This window comes from Protopterus annectens, chromosome 16.part0 (assembly GCF_019279795.1).
Source record: "Protopterus annectens isolate FY-2018-M chromosome 16.part0, PAN1.0, whole genome shotgun sequence".
In the NCBI taxonomy this organism is placed as follows: domain Eukaryota; kingdom Metazoa; phylum Chordata; order Ceratodontiformes; family Protopteridae; genus Protopterus; species Protopterus annectens.
The window spans coordinates 313,692,535-313,710,324 of NC_056750.1; the positions used below are offsets into that span (position 1 = coordinate 313,692,535).

Below are 17,790 nucleotides of genomic sequence, written 5' to 3' on the forward strand. Positions count from 1 at the left end.
GTGCAACAACATGCATTTTTCACTCATTCTAACATTCTCCATAATTCCTGAAATGTGGTTTTCAGAAATCTTTTCTATACGTGCTTGAATGGCATGTCATGTTAATGCACTGCCCTATTGAATATCAGTAGCAGAGGCACGGGTCCAGTTCTATTCAGATATATGTCTCTCTTCTTGTTGTCATGTCTTCCAGTCCCTTAAATGTAAACATTCCTTTAATCACTGTATAAATTATGCCAGGGAGTGTGGCACTTCTTAATCTAATTTATGTCTGGATTCTTCTGTCATTCTTAAGATAGGAAGTTGAAAGATATGAGCTCCTATCTCACCTCCATCCTGCTTATTCCATGTTTACCCAATACCCAACACTGGATATCCCATTTATAATTATTGACACGGCTGTTAAAGGAAGACCAAGTAGCAGTCTCACAAATACACTGAGTAGAAACATTCCCGATGAAGGCTGTAGATTTAGCTGGTGAGCTGGCAGTGTGTGCCGTAACCTCCCCAGTCAATGTCTAACAAAACGAACCGCTGCCAGATGGTGAATGGCAGGTCAAGGCATAAAAGGTAAATATCAATTTAGACTGAATGGAGCAGTAGAATAGCACAATATCCCCCAACAAATAACTCCACTGATGAAACCACTGGCAAAACAAGAGATGTAAACATAGTCTTTATTGCAAAATAGATTCCCACCCTCTATACTTTTGATGGATGATATGCATATAATCAACACAGAGCGGCAACATTTATGCATGGTTTTGATACCTGTTATATGCATATGTTTAGCTATATTTGAAACTTTCTCAAGCACAAGTTTGTTTAGAAAGTGTTGTAGTACTGTTTAAAGAAAAATAAAAACTGTGTTTTTTCATATCTATCACTCTCTCTCTCAATATATATATATATATATATATATATATATATATATATATATATATATATATATATATATGTGTGTATGTATGCACATGGGTCTACTGAAAAAGAATGAATGACCCAAATAGTGACATTCACTAGGCTGACCACAAAACTTCAACTTTGCAAACATCAGTATACTACTTCGCATGCACAGAGCAAAATGTTCAGAGTATGCAAAACAAACTTTTAAAAAATAGTCTTAAACATAATTTTTGCAGAGGGAATTGGGGGACAAGTCCCCCTACATCCTCCATGTGGAAAGAATATATCCCCCAAACCAACTGCTAATTATATGTATACTAACTCTGAAAGTACAAAATCTGGGTGAGGACATATTTCCCTACTTGAAAAATTGTGCAGTCTGAAACACCTGTTGACCATCTGTGTAGTCAACTAAATTTTGTACACAAAACAGATGTCAACCAAAGGGGATTCAATTAAACACACACCCCCACACACACACACTCACAGCTTTCTCTGTGTGTGTATATATATATATATATATATATATATATATATATATATATATATATATATGTGTGTGTGTGTGTGTGTGTGTGTGTGTGTGTGTGTGTGTGTGTGTGTGTATACTTATAAGAGGTCCCATTCTCCCTTCCTTAACAGCACAATAATAGCGAGCTTAAGAGAACTATTACAAAGCTCAAAGCTCAGTATGAACCTAAAATAGCCACTGAAACCAAAAATAACTGCAAATATTTATTTGACTATGTACAAAAGTTAGGAACTTACACCTAGCAGTGTTCAGAGCTGGTCCGCAATAATAATATACTCTTTGACCCAAAGGAAATAGCTAATATCCTACCTAAAATATTTAGTGCAAATTTTACTCTTCCCACAGTTATAGCATTTCCACAGGTTCTACAATGCCAGCCACCCCCTTTGATTATTGTAGAACAAGTACTCTCAGCCCTTTCAAAAACTAAGAATACTTCATCCATGGGCCATGACAGCATACCAGGTTGCCTGATAATCAGTGCCAAAAATTGACTTTCTGAACCCCTGCTTAAACTCTTTAATCTAAGCCTCTCCACTGGTTACATTCCTTTAGCCTGGAAAACAGCTATTGTAATGGGGTCTACTTCATAACACTGAAATTTCATAACGTTAAATTTCATAACATTGAGACCATAACACTGAAAATTCAAAACACTGAAAACCCAAAACATTGAAAACACAGAACACTGAAAGTGTGCTTCATAACACTGAAAACTACATTGCTCAAGTAAATAAGATCCCCTCCACCTACAACACCACCTAACTAACAAATGCAATTTCTACTATGTTTCTGCAGGGGGGCAAGCCCCCCTGAACCCCACTCATGTAGGGGGCTCTGCCCCCACACCCTCCGTAAATTAAATATACCAACTTCAAGATCACACTACAGTGGAAAAAAGTTAATTTCCTAACCTCAGTGTGTTTACAGTGATGGTTAAGCTTATGGTTGCTGTATTAGGGTCATGTAAGGAGTCTGAAGGCTTTTAATATTTGTGGCAGTTTTATAGGATGGCTAATAATTTTAAAAGTGATTGGGTAACTATATCGTTAAGGGATAAATAAACAAAATCCTGCTGAATGCACCAATAACAATGGATACACATCAAAGTCATCCCCCCAAATTAATAAAAAAAATAACTAAATAAATCAAAAACAACAAAAGGAAAATAATTCTGTTTAATGCAGAGGGGAAAGCCATGTTTCATCTCCCATGTAGAGGACTGTGTTTCTGAACCCCCTACTACTTAAATATACCAACTCCAAAATCATACAACAGTGGTGAAAGTAGATACATCATACTTGTCACCATCATGTGATCTCACAAACTATTTAACCGTCCTAACAGTTGACCAAATAAATGGTCAATACAATGCCCAATATAAATGTATATATATATATATATGTGTGTGTGTGTGTGTGTGTGTGCGCGCGCGACCGCACAAGAGTGGATGCGTATGCATACAATCAAGTATACACTAAGTTGTTTTTATTTAGTTATGTTCCTGCTGCTCAAGGTTCAATTGTTTGCAGCTGAATGCTCATCTGTATATGAGAATGCAGGAGGCTTGAATACATTTACTTGCCCTGAGTTGGTGTGACCTCAGATGCAGCATGTTTGGAGAGCAGCAGTGTGGAGGCACTGCCCCATGTTGGGGAGTAACAGTTTTATTTAACTCGCTGCAAGTTTTAAGTAATTTTTCATTTTTGAGTGACTGGTAGTGAATTGTTCATACTTGGATTACTATGCACACGTGTACACACACACACACACACACACATACATATATATATATATATATATATATATATATATATATATATATATATATATATATATATATATATATATATATATATATATATATATATATATATATATATATATATATATATACATTCATACATATACATGGTGAGAAAATATTTACCTTCCCCAGGGAATGTGCGATCTCAGGGTTAGTATATATAATTTGCAGGGGTGGCTTAGCCTCCAACATGAGGAGTGCAAGGGGTCTTGTCCCCTGCAAAAAGCAATGCTATTATGTTTTTTACTGTTTGCATGCAGTCATGATTTTACTAGCACATGTGCAGTTGAGTGTGTTTCCATTGTCAACCTTCTGTCATGGAAGTTTTGCTCTCAACATTATGGTGTGCTGATGGAATGTAGAAATCCCATATATATGTAAATAGGTAAGGACTAGGCATTTGGTCTGTAGAACATTTCATACCTAGCCAAAAAAGTATTCAAAATTTCCCTCAAATCCAGAGGAGGGCAAGACAAGATAGACCTTGGAGAATTTGAGGCTGCCCATCCAATTATCTAGGTTTACCTTGAAGGTAGCAAGGGTGCTACTTTGCCTGACTAGAACTGGAAGTTTGTTAAAGAGGTGAGGGATTCATTGGGATATGAATCTATCATGCCAATATGTCTTATTTATCTGCTGATTAAGGTTTAGTTCCTTTAACTGACTAACTGACTACTAGATGTGCCATTAGTTTTGTGAATAAATAGATCATCAAATAGGTTTTGATTTTTAATGGCATGAATGGATGGACATAGACCTCCATGGAGGAGTCTGTAAGAAACTGAGTACAGAGAAAGGGCTGCCAGTCCCTACAGATAACTATGATTTTTGAGGCCTAAGATCTTTTTAGTTATGAATCTCTGAGGTCTGTCAGGTTGTGTGACATGTTTAGATAAATACATACCAAAAGGTATGTTATATTCAGTAATGGGTCTGATAAGATACAAGTAAAGGCGAATTAAAACTTTTTTGGATCTAGTTGAAATGCCTTTGGAAATTAGATGGGCATTAAAGCCTTTCCAAACTACTGTGCAGAGATGATGGTCAAATGATAAGGAAATATTAACAAAAGTACCCAGATCCCTTACAACAGTGACTGATTGGAGGCGTGCATCCCCTAGATGGTAAGTAAAACTGTCCTGTTTACCAAAATTAATTATGCTTCATTTCTTTACATTCAATTTGAGACCATTGTCCTTGCATCAATTGTTAACATGGTCTAAGCCACGTCTGAGCAATCGAGTCAGTTGAAGATCGAACACCACCAGCCAATTTACAGTCATCTGTAAACTTAGTTGACCATAGGCTAGAAGTGCTGGACTGAAAGTCTAATAAATATATGCCAAATAGGAGAGGGCCCAAAACTGAGCCCTGTGGTATGCCATTGGTATCCGCTCTGCCTTCAGAAGTGGCACCTGTGAGTCTAACCACATGGGTTCTCTCAGAGAAGCAGTTAGTTATCCATTGCACAATAGGATTTATATTCAGCTTTACACATCTTTCAGGAATGCTTGCATAAGGAATAGTATCAAAGGCCCTGACCAAGTCTAGATATGCTGTATGCACTGCATAACCACTATCCTCTGCTTCAGTTATTTTTCAAAGAAATTCTGAATGTCTATACTAATGAATGCTTTCCATAGCTGAACATATGAGACTAGTGAGGCTAGTGGGTCTATAGTTACCAGAGTCCATGGTTAGGCCACCCTTGTATAATGGCATTACAATGGGTCTACTTTGATTCACTGAAAACTCATTTCACTGAATTTCAAAACACTCACACCAAATTGCTGAAAGTTCAAAATCACTGAAAGCTCATTTCACCGAATCACATTTCACTGAATATAAGTACTGTTGGGCAAATAAAATGTATATACCCTTTTCCCCACAGTAGTGCAATCCTGGAGTAAGTATATATAGTTAAGGGGGTGTGGGGGCCACAGCCCCCCACACTGGATGATATGGGGGGGCATAGCCCCCTACCTACTTTTAGTTTTACATTGTTAGCTTTCAGTGAAAAGAGATTCATAAATATAAAAGCTAAGTAGGTGGGGGACTACACCCCCCACACCCATACACACACACATACAAAGAGAGAGAAACATAGATGAATAGTGTCACAGACAGTTATGTCAGCCATCATATGTACATATCGAGAAGACTCATAATGTTTATAGACTCTGTCTTCATGTTTATTTATTTTATTGCTGTATATCAGTTGATTTTACCATGTTGCATTTGTTTTATTTTACAGAACTTGTGGAATTCAACATTTAGAACGTGCAGGTGGAAATCTGTCACTCTTCAAATCATTATATTTCTGTATTGTTACATTTTCAACTGTGGGATATGGTGATGTCACACCAAAAATATGGCCTTCAGAACTACTTGTGGTTATCATGATCTGTGTTGCTCTGGTAGTGCTCCCTCTACAGGTAAGGGTACAAAATGATGTGCCATCTAAGCAGATACATTACAATTCTAATGTTCCCATGCATATTTACTAGTTTGTGGAAATGTGTTGTTTAATAAGCTTGTGTCGTTTCCCTTTTTTCTGAAGACAAATGTGTAAATCAGACAAATTAGAGTGCTGTGTTTAGAAAATAGTGTAAAAAAAGGAGAAATACTTGTCTTTTGTCTTTTTCCCGGTGTAATGTTCAACTTGGAGGTGATTATAATAAGTAGAAAGAGAAGTAGTGGGCTTGCATCCTTCATAGAACATAGATGCCAGGGCTCATTAGCAAGATTCACTGTTTCTTCATGGAATCACAGTGGTTCTCCTTTAAAGATGTTTTCTGCATGGGGCAACCCACTAACATCTCCCATGCTACCTGCACTTATACTGACTCAGAGCATGCCATGCGTCAGAAAAAGGGACTATGCTGAGAAACTGCAGTCTCAGACTGAATCATTTTATACCTATATAGAGAGAGACACACACACACACACACACACACACATATATATATATATATATATATATATATATATATATATATATATATATATATATAGACATATAGCAGTATGGGCAGCCTCAAATTCTTTAAGGTCTATCTTGTAGAAATATATCTGATTTGTAATACTGTTACAGGAAGGTGTTGGTCTTCAGACTTTTACCATGAACAATCGGTCAGCAAGCAGCTGGGTGCCTGGCATGGCAGTTTATTCAATTGTACAACTTTTTTTGCTTAATATGACCTTGGGAGGTGGGTGGAGTGTTGGTAACACACATTATCTGTGCAAGGTAATAGGAGTCCAAAAACAAAAAGCTTGTGGAGGAGGTGTAAAAACCTTGTTATAATAATTTTTTTGAGAGTAATAGGAACAATACACAACATGTGCAGGCTGAGCAGCTCTGTAGAGTGTATTTTGTTATGGCACATCACTTGACTGTTAGGGTACAATATGCATATGGGCCCTGGATCCTTTTCTCAGCAGGGTGTCAGTGCAGTCCAAGAGCTCTGCAGGATGGGGTTATGAGACATTTTCTTAACATAATACGTTATTGCTATACCTTTACTGTACCACACTGTTGCTATAACGTAGATATATTTGTTGTTGAGTACCAAGGAAACTGCGTAATTGCAAGTTTCCAAAGTATACTGTATAACTACACTAAGTGCACTGAGAACACATATCTGTGAGGGGCTACTTACAGCTTGACTCTGGCACATACTTATTATAACATAATAAATATATGTGAGGGGCTTCTTACAGCATGACTGTAAAGCATATTCATTATTACAGTGAGCACTGTGTTTCCTATATACACATGCAGTTTGGATTTGGTATGCATGGGTTATGCACATGAAAATAAATGATTGCTGTAGTATCCTTCAGTATGTTATATTTAAATTCAACTTTTTTTGGGATATTCCTTATGTCATTGGACAGACATGTTCATATACCTCTCAACTGCTGATTTAGGCCCTGCGATTTACCTTTACATTTCCTAGATTTACTTATGCTCATAAAATCATACCCATTTATGGATACAGATCTTATTAAATAAAAAATCCTGGAATCAAAAAACTGTAATTCCCCACTGATGCCTATTTGCTCTCTCAATTTTTTTAATGAGAATTTTGCTGGGAATTTTAAAGAATGCCATGGGAATTTTAATATCTACACTATGTCCCAAATATTTTTTTGCTCCCAGTTTTCTCCATTCCCAATTTATGATGCAGAGAAAAATGTTTTGAATCGTTGACGTCTAAAAAACATGTGAGTCTACTTTTCATCTAAAATAGAGGAAAAATAACTCCACTATTAGCCACTCATATGTTCTTTTGTTACAGATTTGCCATGCAAATTTCCTCTGCTTTCTTATCATTTTTTGCTGATCTGCTGATTGATTCCTATTTTTATCTTGCATTTTTTGTGTCTATTCTTTATTATATTTCATTTTTTCCTCTTGTTCTGATGATTGAATCTCTCTTATCATCTCTCCTCTCTTTGCAGTCCAATCCTAGTATTGATTCTTATCTTCTGTTTGATTTCTATCTTGTTCTAGTTTCTGTCATGTCTCCAGTTAACATCTTCTTTCCAAGATCTAACTTCTTTCTTCCTTTAAATCCTATTCTCTTCCTTTCTTGCCTTTTTCCTACCTGTCTCTCAGTTTTCTCTCCCAATTTTTTAGCCAGTAAATCTATTTCTCTCTTCTGTGTTCCAATTACTTTCCCTTATTCTTCTCTCTTAATTTTCTCCCCTCTCTTATTCACCTCCTTCTATCTTAGAATCTGTACTTGGCCTCTCTTTAAATTTATTCTCATTTTATCTATTCTCTTCTCCCTTCTTTCCTTCCTTCTCTTATCCCATTCTTCTCTTTTATCCCATTCTGTCATCATTTATTTACCCATAACTCCTTCATCTCTTCTCCCTGTTCCTTATTGAGCTAGCTTGTTCTTCTTGTCCTTATCTAACTCTGTAATCAGCTCTAATTCTGCCCTTTATATCTATGTTCCCTAAACCCTCTTTATTATTCCCACTTGCCCTTTGCCTCTATCCCTTCCCTCCTTGCTCCCTTAATGCGCCTTTATATCCCGCAAACAAATTTAATTTTTTAAACTAAAAATCTGCATGGCCTATATATAAAAAAAAACTAAAAAATCTAAAAATGTTTTACTTGCTGAATCTTGAAAAAAATCAATCCTTACATTTTCTGCATATTTTATCTCAGTTTTGTTTTATCTCTTTTCCAATTTCCTTTCTTACTCTTTCCTTCCATTATTTATCTTTACTGCTTGTCCCTTTCATTTCATGTGTACCTCTTTTATCCATATATTTACATACTTATTGTGTGTCCATTATTTGCTAAATGTTTCAGTGATGCTGAAGCAATTCATATACATATATATAGTTTGTTTTGTGTGTTAAATTTATGTCCTGAAAAACTTTGAGGAGATAGTCTTTGTTTTGTGTGTTTTAATTGTTCCATTTCTAAATTTGTCCTTTTCTGGTTTTATAATGTGTTCTAACAATAATGTCTTTTCTTTTTTTTTTTAAACAAAAACATAATTACTCATGACATAGGCAGTCATACATTTCTTTTTTTTCAGTTTAAACAAATTTAAAATGAAATTTTAACAGTTGTAAACATTAGATTATGTTTAGTTTTATGTCAGTTATAATAATTGCAAACAACTATGTTCAGTTTAATTTATTGTCATTTAAATTATAATTTTTCATTTAAATAATTTCTCATCTAATGTATTTTTTTTTATGTTTCCATTCTCATTCAAAATTCATTCCTCATAATTAACATTATTCTGGATCCATTATTCTTTATCAATTTGCCAATTTTATTTTCATTTTTTCTTATCTTTATTCCTTGATCACCATAAATATATAAAGAGGAAAGAAGAAAGTTTTATTTCTTTCCTATTCAGTGGCAACTAACTAGATGCAAATAACAAAACTACCACCCTCTCACTGGTTATCTCTTTCATTCATTCTTCTTCATATTCTTTCATTATTGTCACCATGTCTTCAATTTCCCCCACTTACCTACTCATAAAATCAATTGCTACTCTCAAATCAAATGCTTTATCATCTAATAGTTCCAATAATACCTGTAATACTCATTTCCATTGTGCTTCCTGTGGATCATTGTAATTCTATTAATGTGCATTCTGCTCCCTGTGGATCATCATTGTTCTATTGTTGTTGTCAAGTGTTATTCTTTCAACTTATTGCCTATAAGTAAGCTATTTATTATCATCTTTTCTTTATAATCATGGTTTAAAATTGAAATATGCCTAGTTTAAGAATTGAAATTGGGTCTTTTTAAAGATGGGTCTATTACTCTTGGGTGTCTGTTCCAGGATTTTGTCTTTAGGTATTACAACCACCTGTTAGACCTTCTTTCCAGATCACTTTCTCTCCTTCCTAACCCTCTATCAAAAAAAAAAACTTGTCTCTTACCTTCTTCTCTCCTCTAATCTGTTACTTCCATTGTACTACCATCACTTCCTATTATTTATTTCTCATCTATTTTTTTCTTCTTCTCCTACTAAACTGGCAATAATTGGGCTTCCCATTCTATTTGTAACCATGATTTTCTTTTGTTCTGCTTTTTTTTTTTTTTTTTTTAAATTTATTTTTTATTTAATTTAATTTCTTTATATTTTTTTATTTATTTTACTAATATATTTTTTTCATCTAGTTGATTTTTCAAGTATTTTCATGTTGTTACTTGCTTAGTTCTTCTTTTGTCGTTGGGGGTTATTATAAATAACTTCAAAGTTGTATTAAAAACGGTTGTTATATATGGTCTTTTAAAAACATTTTGGTTTTTTTTCTTGGCAATTATTTTCATTTGGCCAGATTGCGTCTTGTGCTTTCACTTTTTCACCCATTCTCCTTCTAGTTCTTCATTTTTTAACTCAATCATTTATCTGCAATTGTCTCTTCTTCTACCTATTTTTTTTTTTTATTTCTCTCTTGTTGTTTAAAATATTTTTTTTTTTTTTCCACTACCTATAACTCTTTAATTCTTTCCATTCACAGTTCTAAAAAATTCCTAATAGTTCTCTTAGTTCCTTAATTTCTTTTTTTGAAAGGTAGGTTTCTTTCACTCATTTTATATTTTTTTTTATCTTATTTTATTTTTTTCATTTTATTACATAGTTTATTTGCTTTGTTTCTGATGTTATGAAATGATTATTGCTGATTGTTTTGTATAATTTCTGTCTAGTCTAGTTCATGTATTGTAACTTCTCCAATAGTGTCTCAGCTGGAATAGCTTCATAGTACTTCTCTCCTTCCCTGCTAATATCTTCCAAATCTTTTCATAAATTAATTTCTATAATCTCCTTCCTTTTATATTTACTTTTGTTATATTTTCCCTTATATCCTCCCTTGTTATAAATCGTTCCAGTCCCCACCCAATTAATAGTTATAAATTAATATTTATTCTATTTTCAAAAAAAAACTTCTTAAAATCCATAATAGCAGCCCATTGAATATATATATATACATAGCGTAATCCATTACTTACCAGTCTAGTCCTTGCTCCTAAGATCTACCATTACTTATTTTTTCTCTTCTGTCACTAATGGTCTTCTCCTACTAATGGAGGTCCTAAGTAATATTAGTACATCTTCCATCATTTTCCTCTACTGAATCCATCCTGAAAAAATTTCTTTATCAAAAATTTGCATACTTGTTGATTTGTTGTCTTCTCCTGTAATATTGATATCAATCTTTTCTCGATTCTTTTACTTATTGTTTTTTTGTGGGGAAAATAAAAAAATCATTTTTTTTGTTTTACAAATCTTGTCTCTTAGTACATTTTTGTATACATTTTTGTTTTTTGTTTTTTTTTTTTTCTTAACATTAATATTTTTTTGAAACTAGCTAGACTTTTTCTCGGGGGCCTCACTGAAAATAGACACATTATCCAGTTGGATTAGCCAGTTAACATAAAATCTAAGCTTGTACAAACATTCCTCATCAGCAACTATATAGGGTTTAGTTTATAAAACCCTTATATTATGAAAAATAAAAAGTACTCCTCTTTTTTTTTGGCCCCTGATATAAAGGCCAGTGCTGTATTTTAATGCTCAGAAGTTGAGAGGCATGCACGTCGATGGTTAGCTAGGATTGTTTTTCCCTGATTTAGTTATTTGCATGTCTAGTAATTTCATGTTTTTAACCTGGCTACCCTGCTGAGCGTAGAAATGTTTCAACAAGAACTTGCTTTGAATATCAACACAGCAAGGACATATTTGCTGTAAACTGAAATACAGACCCTTTAGTAGCATTTGCTTCTTGCAGAATACAGTAAATTAAGTATTGAAAGATACTTTATATTAAAAAAAATGTGAATGATTGTTAGTTGTTCACCTGTAGGTGCTTACTGTAAACAGTCTTTGCAAATACAAGCTAGTCGTGCTGTATAAAATGCTACTACTGTACAGTAATTATAAAAGCATTGTTATGCTTACCATATTACTTGTGTTACTTAGTGGAGAAGCCAAATGTTACACGTCATATATTAAAATTCTGTTCTCCACATGCATATTGATATTCTAAACAAAGATGATATTTAACAAATGTTAAAAATCATTAATTAGTCTTTAGTACCACAATCCTCCAAATGTAATGAACTGAACACATGCACACTAAAGTCTTAGTTAAGAAATAGACTACATCATATTAAGAAGAGCTAGAACATAAAAGAAGTTCTGAAATAATGCATTTAATTTTTTTTAATAATGAGATTGAATAATACCAGTGGTACCCCTTTTTGTGCAAGTAATGCAGGTTTACTTTGTTTGGTCACTCAGGTTTTACCCTCATGACCAAGCTGCACCAGCTGTAGGTAAACTCTGTATTACCCATATTCAAATGGAAGTTATTATGGAATGATGCAATATACCCTCATTTATCTTTAAAAGACATTGTTGTAAGTCAAACATTATGCATGGTTGAAAGAAGGCTAATTCCAGGTTAAAAGAAACCAAAAAGAAACTGTTTCCTCTGTAGCTTGAAGAAAAACTCTACAGCCTCCATCTTCTTTGCCCTGCTAAGAAAAGAAACAAAAATCAACCAGCTGGAAATTTAAACGTAGCTCTAAACCTGCAATCTCCAAAATGAGGAAGATGTCTTCTTATAATGTGGAATAAATGGGAAAAAATGCAGAACGGGTCTATATTGCTACATCAAAAGACCTTTACGTTCAACACCTCTCCATCATCATGAAACCATTGACATTCACTTCCGTGGAGTTTTTCCCAAGGTAAGGAAGTAAGGAAGTAGTTGGCCAACTCCACAACTTTGCCCTTTTCCCCACTGTAGTGTGATCTTGGAGTTGATATATATATATATATATATATATATATATATATATATAGTTAGGAGGGGTGTGGGGGGGCAAAGCCCCCCATTTGGGTGGGTTTGATTTAGTGTGGTGTGTGTTCCGTTGTGGTACAAGGCAGTTGTTACACTGCTCTGGGAAAAATTCCACTATTCGCAGAAGTGAATTTTGACAGTTTTGTGTCGATAGAGCGTATTTGGCATAAAGGACTTTTGACATCGTAATACAGATCCATACAAAACACTTCCTCACAGCTTACTAACAACTTCGTCTAGGAAGCTCATAGGATGGTTGACATGCATCACTATTTACTTATATAAATTTCTTTTAATGAAATGATATGATTCAATTATTTTTATCAGGGGTAATAGATAAAAATTCCTAACACTAAATGAATGACAGACCCTTTCAAAATGGGACTTTGGGGAACATGACCTTTTTAAGACCCCCAAATGAGGATCATTCTTCATAATGAGGTACACTTGAGAGGTATGAATTTACGGAGAAAATCTGCAGTCTCATACATAAGCAGTAGTTTTACTTTTTTATTTATTCATTTATTTATTTATCTACTCACTTAATGTCATTGACTGGGAAAGTCCACCTTGGCAAAAAAAAATCCTTTTTAGTGGAGGCTTGGGAAGAAAAGCTCCAAACAATAATAATAAAGATAAATACAATAATATACTGATGCATGAAGTTCTAAGGAAAACTCTGCAATGAAAGCAAAGACAACATACAATTATGCACCAGTACACAGAATTATTATGAAACACTACATTAAAAATACAAACAGCATACAGTAAAGGTCTAATACATAGAATTAGAAGGAATTGTGATATTGATATAAAGATTTTTGACAGTTTTATTCAGTTTATCTATTGTAAAATAACATGAATTCATCTTACAGAAGGAAGGAAAAAGAACTAGACTAAGGGAAAAAGGAGGAAATAGTTGGAAAGTGATATGAGGTTATGAAAAAGATGAGAAGAACATGTGGGAATTTAAGGAAAATGGTGGAAAAGGGAGAAATTTACAGAGAAATGTATGTGACATAGTGAAGTTGTGCTATGAAACTGGATTGAGGTTTTTGCTTAATGTGTCTCTTAGAGACATGTCCCTCTTATAGATATGTCAGTGGCTTTAAAGTTCTACGTTATCCTAGTGAGGTACATGAGTACAACCAGGAGTCAGTCAGATGTTTTAATTTTGGCTTGAACCCTTTTAATTTTTGTTTTATTGCAAGTGGTAATTTGTTCCAATGTTTGGTGAAATAACTGGTATAGAGAACATCTCCTGCAGCATTGTTTGTCTTTGTAGTGGCCAGAAAATGGTTTTCACTGGAGTATAACTCTCTGATTGTTGAATACTGGCAAAAGATGTTTTTAGGGAGGGGCATATTAGGGTTGTAGATAAATTTATAAGCGGTGACTAGCTGGGTTTATTAAGCATTTTGTATTTCTAACCATCATAGCTGTTTTAAGGCGAAACAGTGGTTAGTTCTATAGGAGAGATTTGTAGTCATTTTGCTAGTTTGTTGTAGTATAGTATGTTTCTAACTTTGTGTGCTATGTGGTTTGGCAGTTTGTAAATATGGCTGATGTGTGGAGGAATGTGGGAAAGAGGTAAGGCCAGGGAATGGTTTTCCTTGTTGCATCCCATAGATATGGGTTTGACTGGCAGAGAAGTCCCATTTTTGTTTGTTTGTTTTGTTTTGTTTTGTTTATTTTTTTTAGATTGCTAGCTGTATATGTTGTGCTGTTAAAAATAGTAATGTGTAAATATTTTCAAAATGATAAAAATATCACTTATGGATCATCAGGACTGTACAAGCATCCTAATGTAATCAACATGATGTATGTCTGCACTCTTGAATCCCTTAAAAAAGATAAAGTGGCAGGAAGTACATTAAATTGAACTATGCGTAGGTTAGCATATTCATGTACCCATGATTAAGTCACCCCAAGGAAGAGAGCAGAAGTAGAGCTTAATTGTATTTTATTTAAAAGCTTAAGAAATGTCTTTCTTAAGTAACATCTTTATATAATGGCATTATACAATGTTGGGTAAGGGTAATGCAGGTTTCTCACCTTAAATAACATTTTGCAACTTGCATCCTTCCTCATCAGGTGAAAAAAACAGTAGTAAGAAAGATTCTCTATTAGATGTATTTATCATTATTATCATATAGAAATTGAATCTAGTATCTTGCCTACCAGAGCAACACGATGCCTTAAGTGACAACCTTTCCATTTAAGCCCTAGTTTCTTACAAAAGCTCCAAACCCCTTTCTTTAGTCATATCACACAGACCTTCCCTAAAGATAAAGAATATCTTCTTTTTCAATTCTCACTCAACTTCAGAATTTGAATTGGTCTTCACTGTATGAAGCTATCTGTCTGACACAGCTCTACATGTAGTCAAACCTCTAGCCATTAATAAGGCATGTCCCATCATTAAAATCAGAGTTAAAAGAACACTCTATTCATGAATAACACAGGAAATGACTAGTTTAGACTCCTGGTACCTAGCATATGGAAATCATCCATCCTTCAAACTGACTATGGCATTAAAATTAGGATAGAACTGTAAACTGGTGGTAAGATTATATTTCAGTTCTTCTTAAATATTTTCATTTGTACTTATAGACCTGTGTGATTTTGAACTTTTTCTGCATTTTATGTGTTTTAGCCCTAAAAGTTATGTTTGCATTTTTAGTGTATTCTGGGACATTAGTCTTGTAGCTTCATTTGCAGTTTTGGGAGAATTGTAAATTACTGCAGGATCTGAGCATTGTTTATACATTGCACTGCTTTTTTATCAGCATAAATAGAATTATTTGAAAAATCTAGCTATTTATATTTCAAATTCGATCTGAGGCTTTAGTATTATAGTTTTATTCCCAGTTGTAGGAAAACTGTGACGTACTGCCAGATAGTAGTCCCGTTTTCTTGCATAAAGATAGTCACAAGTAAATATTTCCCTAGTCTGGTGCCTTAGCCTGAAGTGATATTGCAGTAGTGGTAATTTAATTCTTGCTTCAGGATTTGAGTTTCGGTGCCTCTACAGCTGTTTACATTCCAGTTTGCTAGTCTTATATTCTACATATCATTTACCTGCTTAAAGATGCCTTCCAGTTTGTTACATTGTTACTAATCTTCTGTTTCCCCCTGCCCTCAGTGATACATTAAGTACTGCTCTCCCTGCTGCTCCCTACTGGTTGTACACTAATTACACCCCCCAACTGTAATTGATACAATTTCTAAAGTTCTAACCCAAGTGGAATCACTGACCTGTACATTAGATTCATAGGAAAAAGACAACTGTAAGTTGCTATGGATTCAGAAGCCACAGAGCTGCACTACTGGCTTTATTTGATTGGATTCCTCTCTAGCTAGTCTAGTATAACCAGCAAAGAACAATGCCCACCCAGGATCTTTTATTCAACAATCTGAGAAGTGTGGAAAGCCCTAAACTGTCAGAAACAGGTTTTACATCAAAAAGGAAAAGAAAAAAGTGCATTTTTGACTAATAGTTTGTAGACATGATATACAGTGGACTACAAGCTTCATTGTCTGATTTGTCTGGCATCTAAACTTTTTCTCTAACCCTCCCACCTTTTGCTTGTTGTGAATTTATGAGCCAGTGTCTCTGGCTTATGTTCCTTACTGGTAGTCTGACTTTCAAAATCTCTCTCTTCATTCAATACTGTTTAAGTGCATTTCCCATCCATTGTTTTTAATAGAGCCATAATACTGTGTCTCCATCCAGCAAACCAGTGTTGCTCTTCAGTTAACCTCCCTTTCTACGAATTGTCTCTGGCTCATTTTCCCAAAGCTCTCAGGTGCTTGATGTCCTCAATTAATCCTGTTCCATCCTTGGCAGAATCCTGTTCCATTCTTGGCAAATAAGAGATTTATTTACTATTTTGCACTTCATGTAACTGAGTGCTAATGCTTTATTTTTGATTTATGCCCTGAGTTTGCACTTAAATTATTTTAAAGAACTATAATATTGCACTGTTTGCCAGTTGCTGAGATCTGCCCTTTTTAAGAAGCCTTCCAGGCAGTCCCACTGTGTAATTTGTTATATTGTGTTCACTGCTGGTACTTAATTACTACATTATTATACTTTTGGAACTGATAAAGAGATTCTACACCAAGATGGATCATGCCTGTGTTCCAGTGGCAGTGGGAGGTAGCCTGATCTGTCTCCAAGCTGTCAATTACTCTGATCAACATTTAGTTTGATTTAGTTATTATCAAGAGGGCCATTATCTTTATTTTAACAGTTTTCTTTACTGCTATAAAGTCCACATATTTGTTTGACAAAAGAAAGAAAATCATGTCCAAAAAAGCAAGGTAAAAGTACTCTCATCGATGTGAACAAGCAATTCAGGGGTTTAATCAAGTCCACCAAATCTAAATTTCATAAAAAATAGCCTTCACAGCTAACAACAATCATAGGGTTTTCTTTAGTTATGTCCACAACTTTAAAGACAACACTCAAAATTTTGCATAACAAATGCTGAATGGAACCACCTATATGGTGCCAGAGAGTACAGCAAATCTTCTGGCTGATAAATAATTTAGCTCCAACCTTACCCCCCTTTCACTCCCAGTTCCCCCAGGAAATACCTTCCACCATTTCTCCACCAATTATCCATAGGGAGCAGGTTCTCACTTCAATATCTAAGACTAAGAACGCTGCTTCAGTGGGCCCTGATAATACCCCATGATGCCTCCTGAATAGCATGAACATGACCTGTCAGGTCCACTACAATCTCAATCTAACCGGAGACTCCAGAAAGGCTATGTGCTTAATGAATAGAAGATTACAACTATTATCCCAAACAAGGGTGGACCTTCCACAGACCTAGGGAATTGCTGACCAATCAGTCTGACTAGTCTCATATGCAAGGCCAGGGAAATAGTTATCATAGGTTCATAGGTTGGTACTAGGCTATCAGCCCTAGGGCCTATACAAGCCTAGCCATAACAATTCCCTGGATATTTCTTCCCACAATATTTACTTCCCTGGACCCCTGTCTTGCAGGGTGACTGACGTAATTCCTCGGGGTGAATTTCCTATTTCCCATCTAATCGTCAAGGTTCCTTTTGAGGAGGGCCAAGAAGGTGCTCTGCATGACATGGATGGGCAGTCTATTCCAGAGTATGGGGAGTCTCTGGGTCAGGAACCTATCCCTCTAGCATGTTTGCTCAT

The 17,790-nt window shown here is 34.8% G+C and overlaps 1 protein-coding gene across 1 annotated transcript in view; it reads left to right on the plus strand.

Annotated features, from left to right (window-relative positions):
• LOC122790589 (potassium channel subfamily T member 1) overlaps window positions 1–17,790 on the plus strand; it is a 1,237,971-nt gene that overhangs the window by 378,310 nt on the left and 841,871 nt on the right. The window contains exon 10 of the mRNA XM_044058115.1: window positions 5,500–5,680. Coding sequence (XP_043914050.1) covers window positions 5,500–5,680 — 181 coding nt within the window. The remainder of the gene's footprint in view (window positions 1–5,499; window positions 5,681–17,790) is intronic.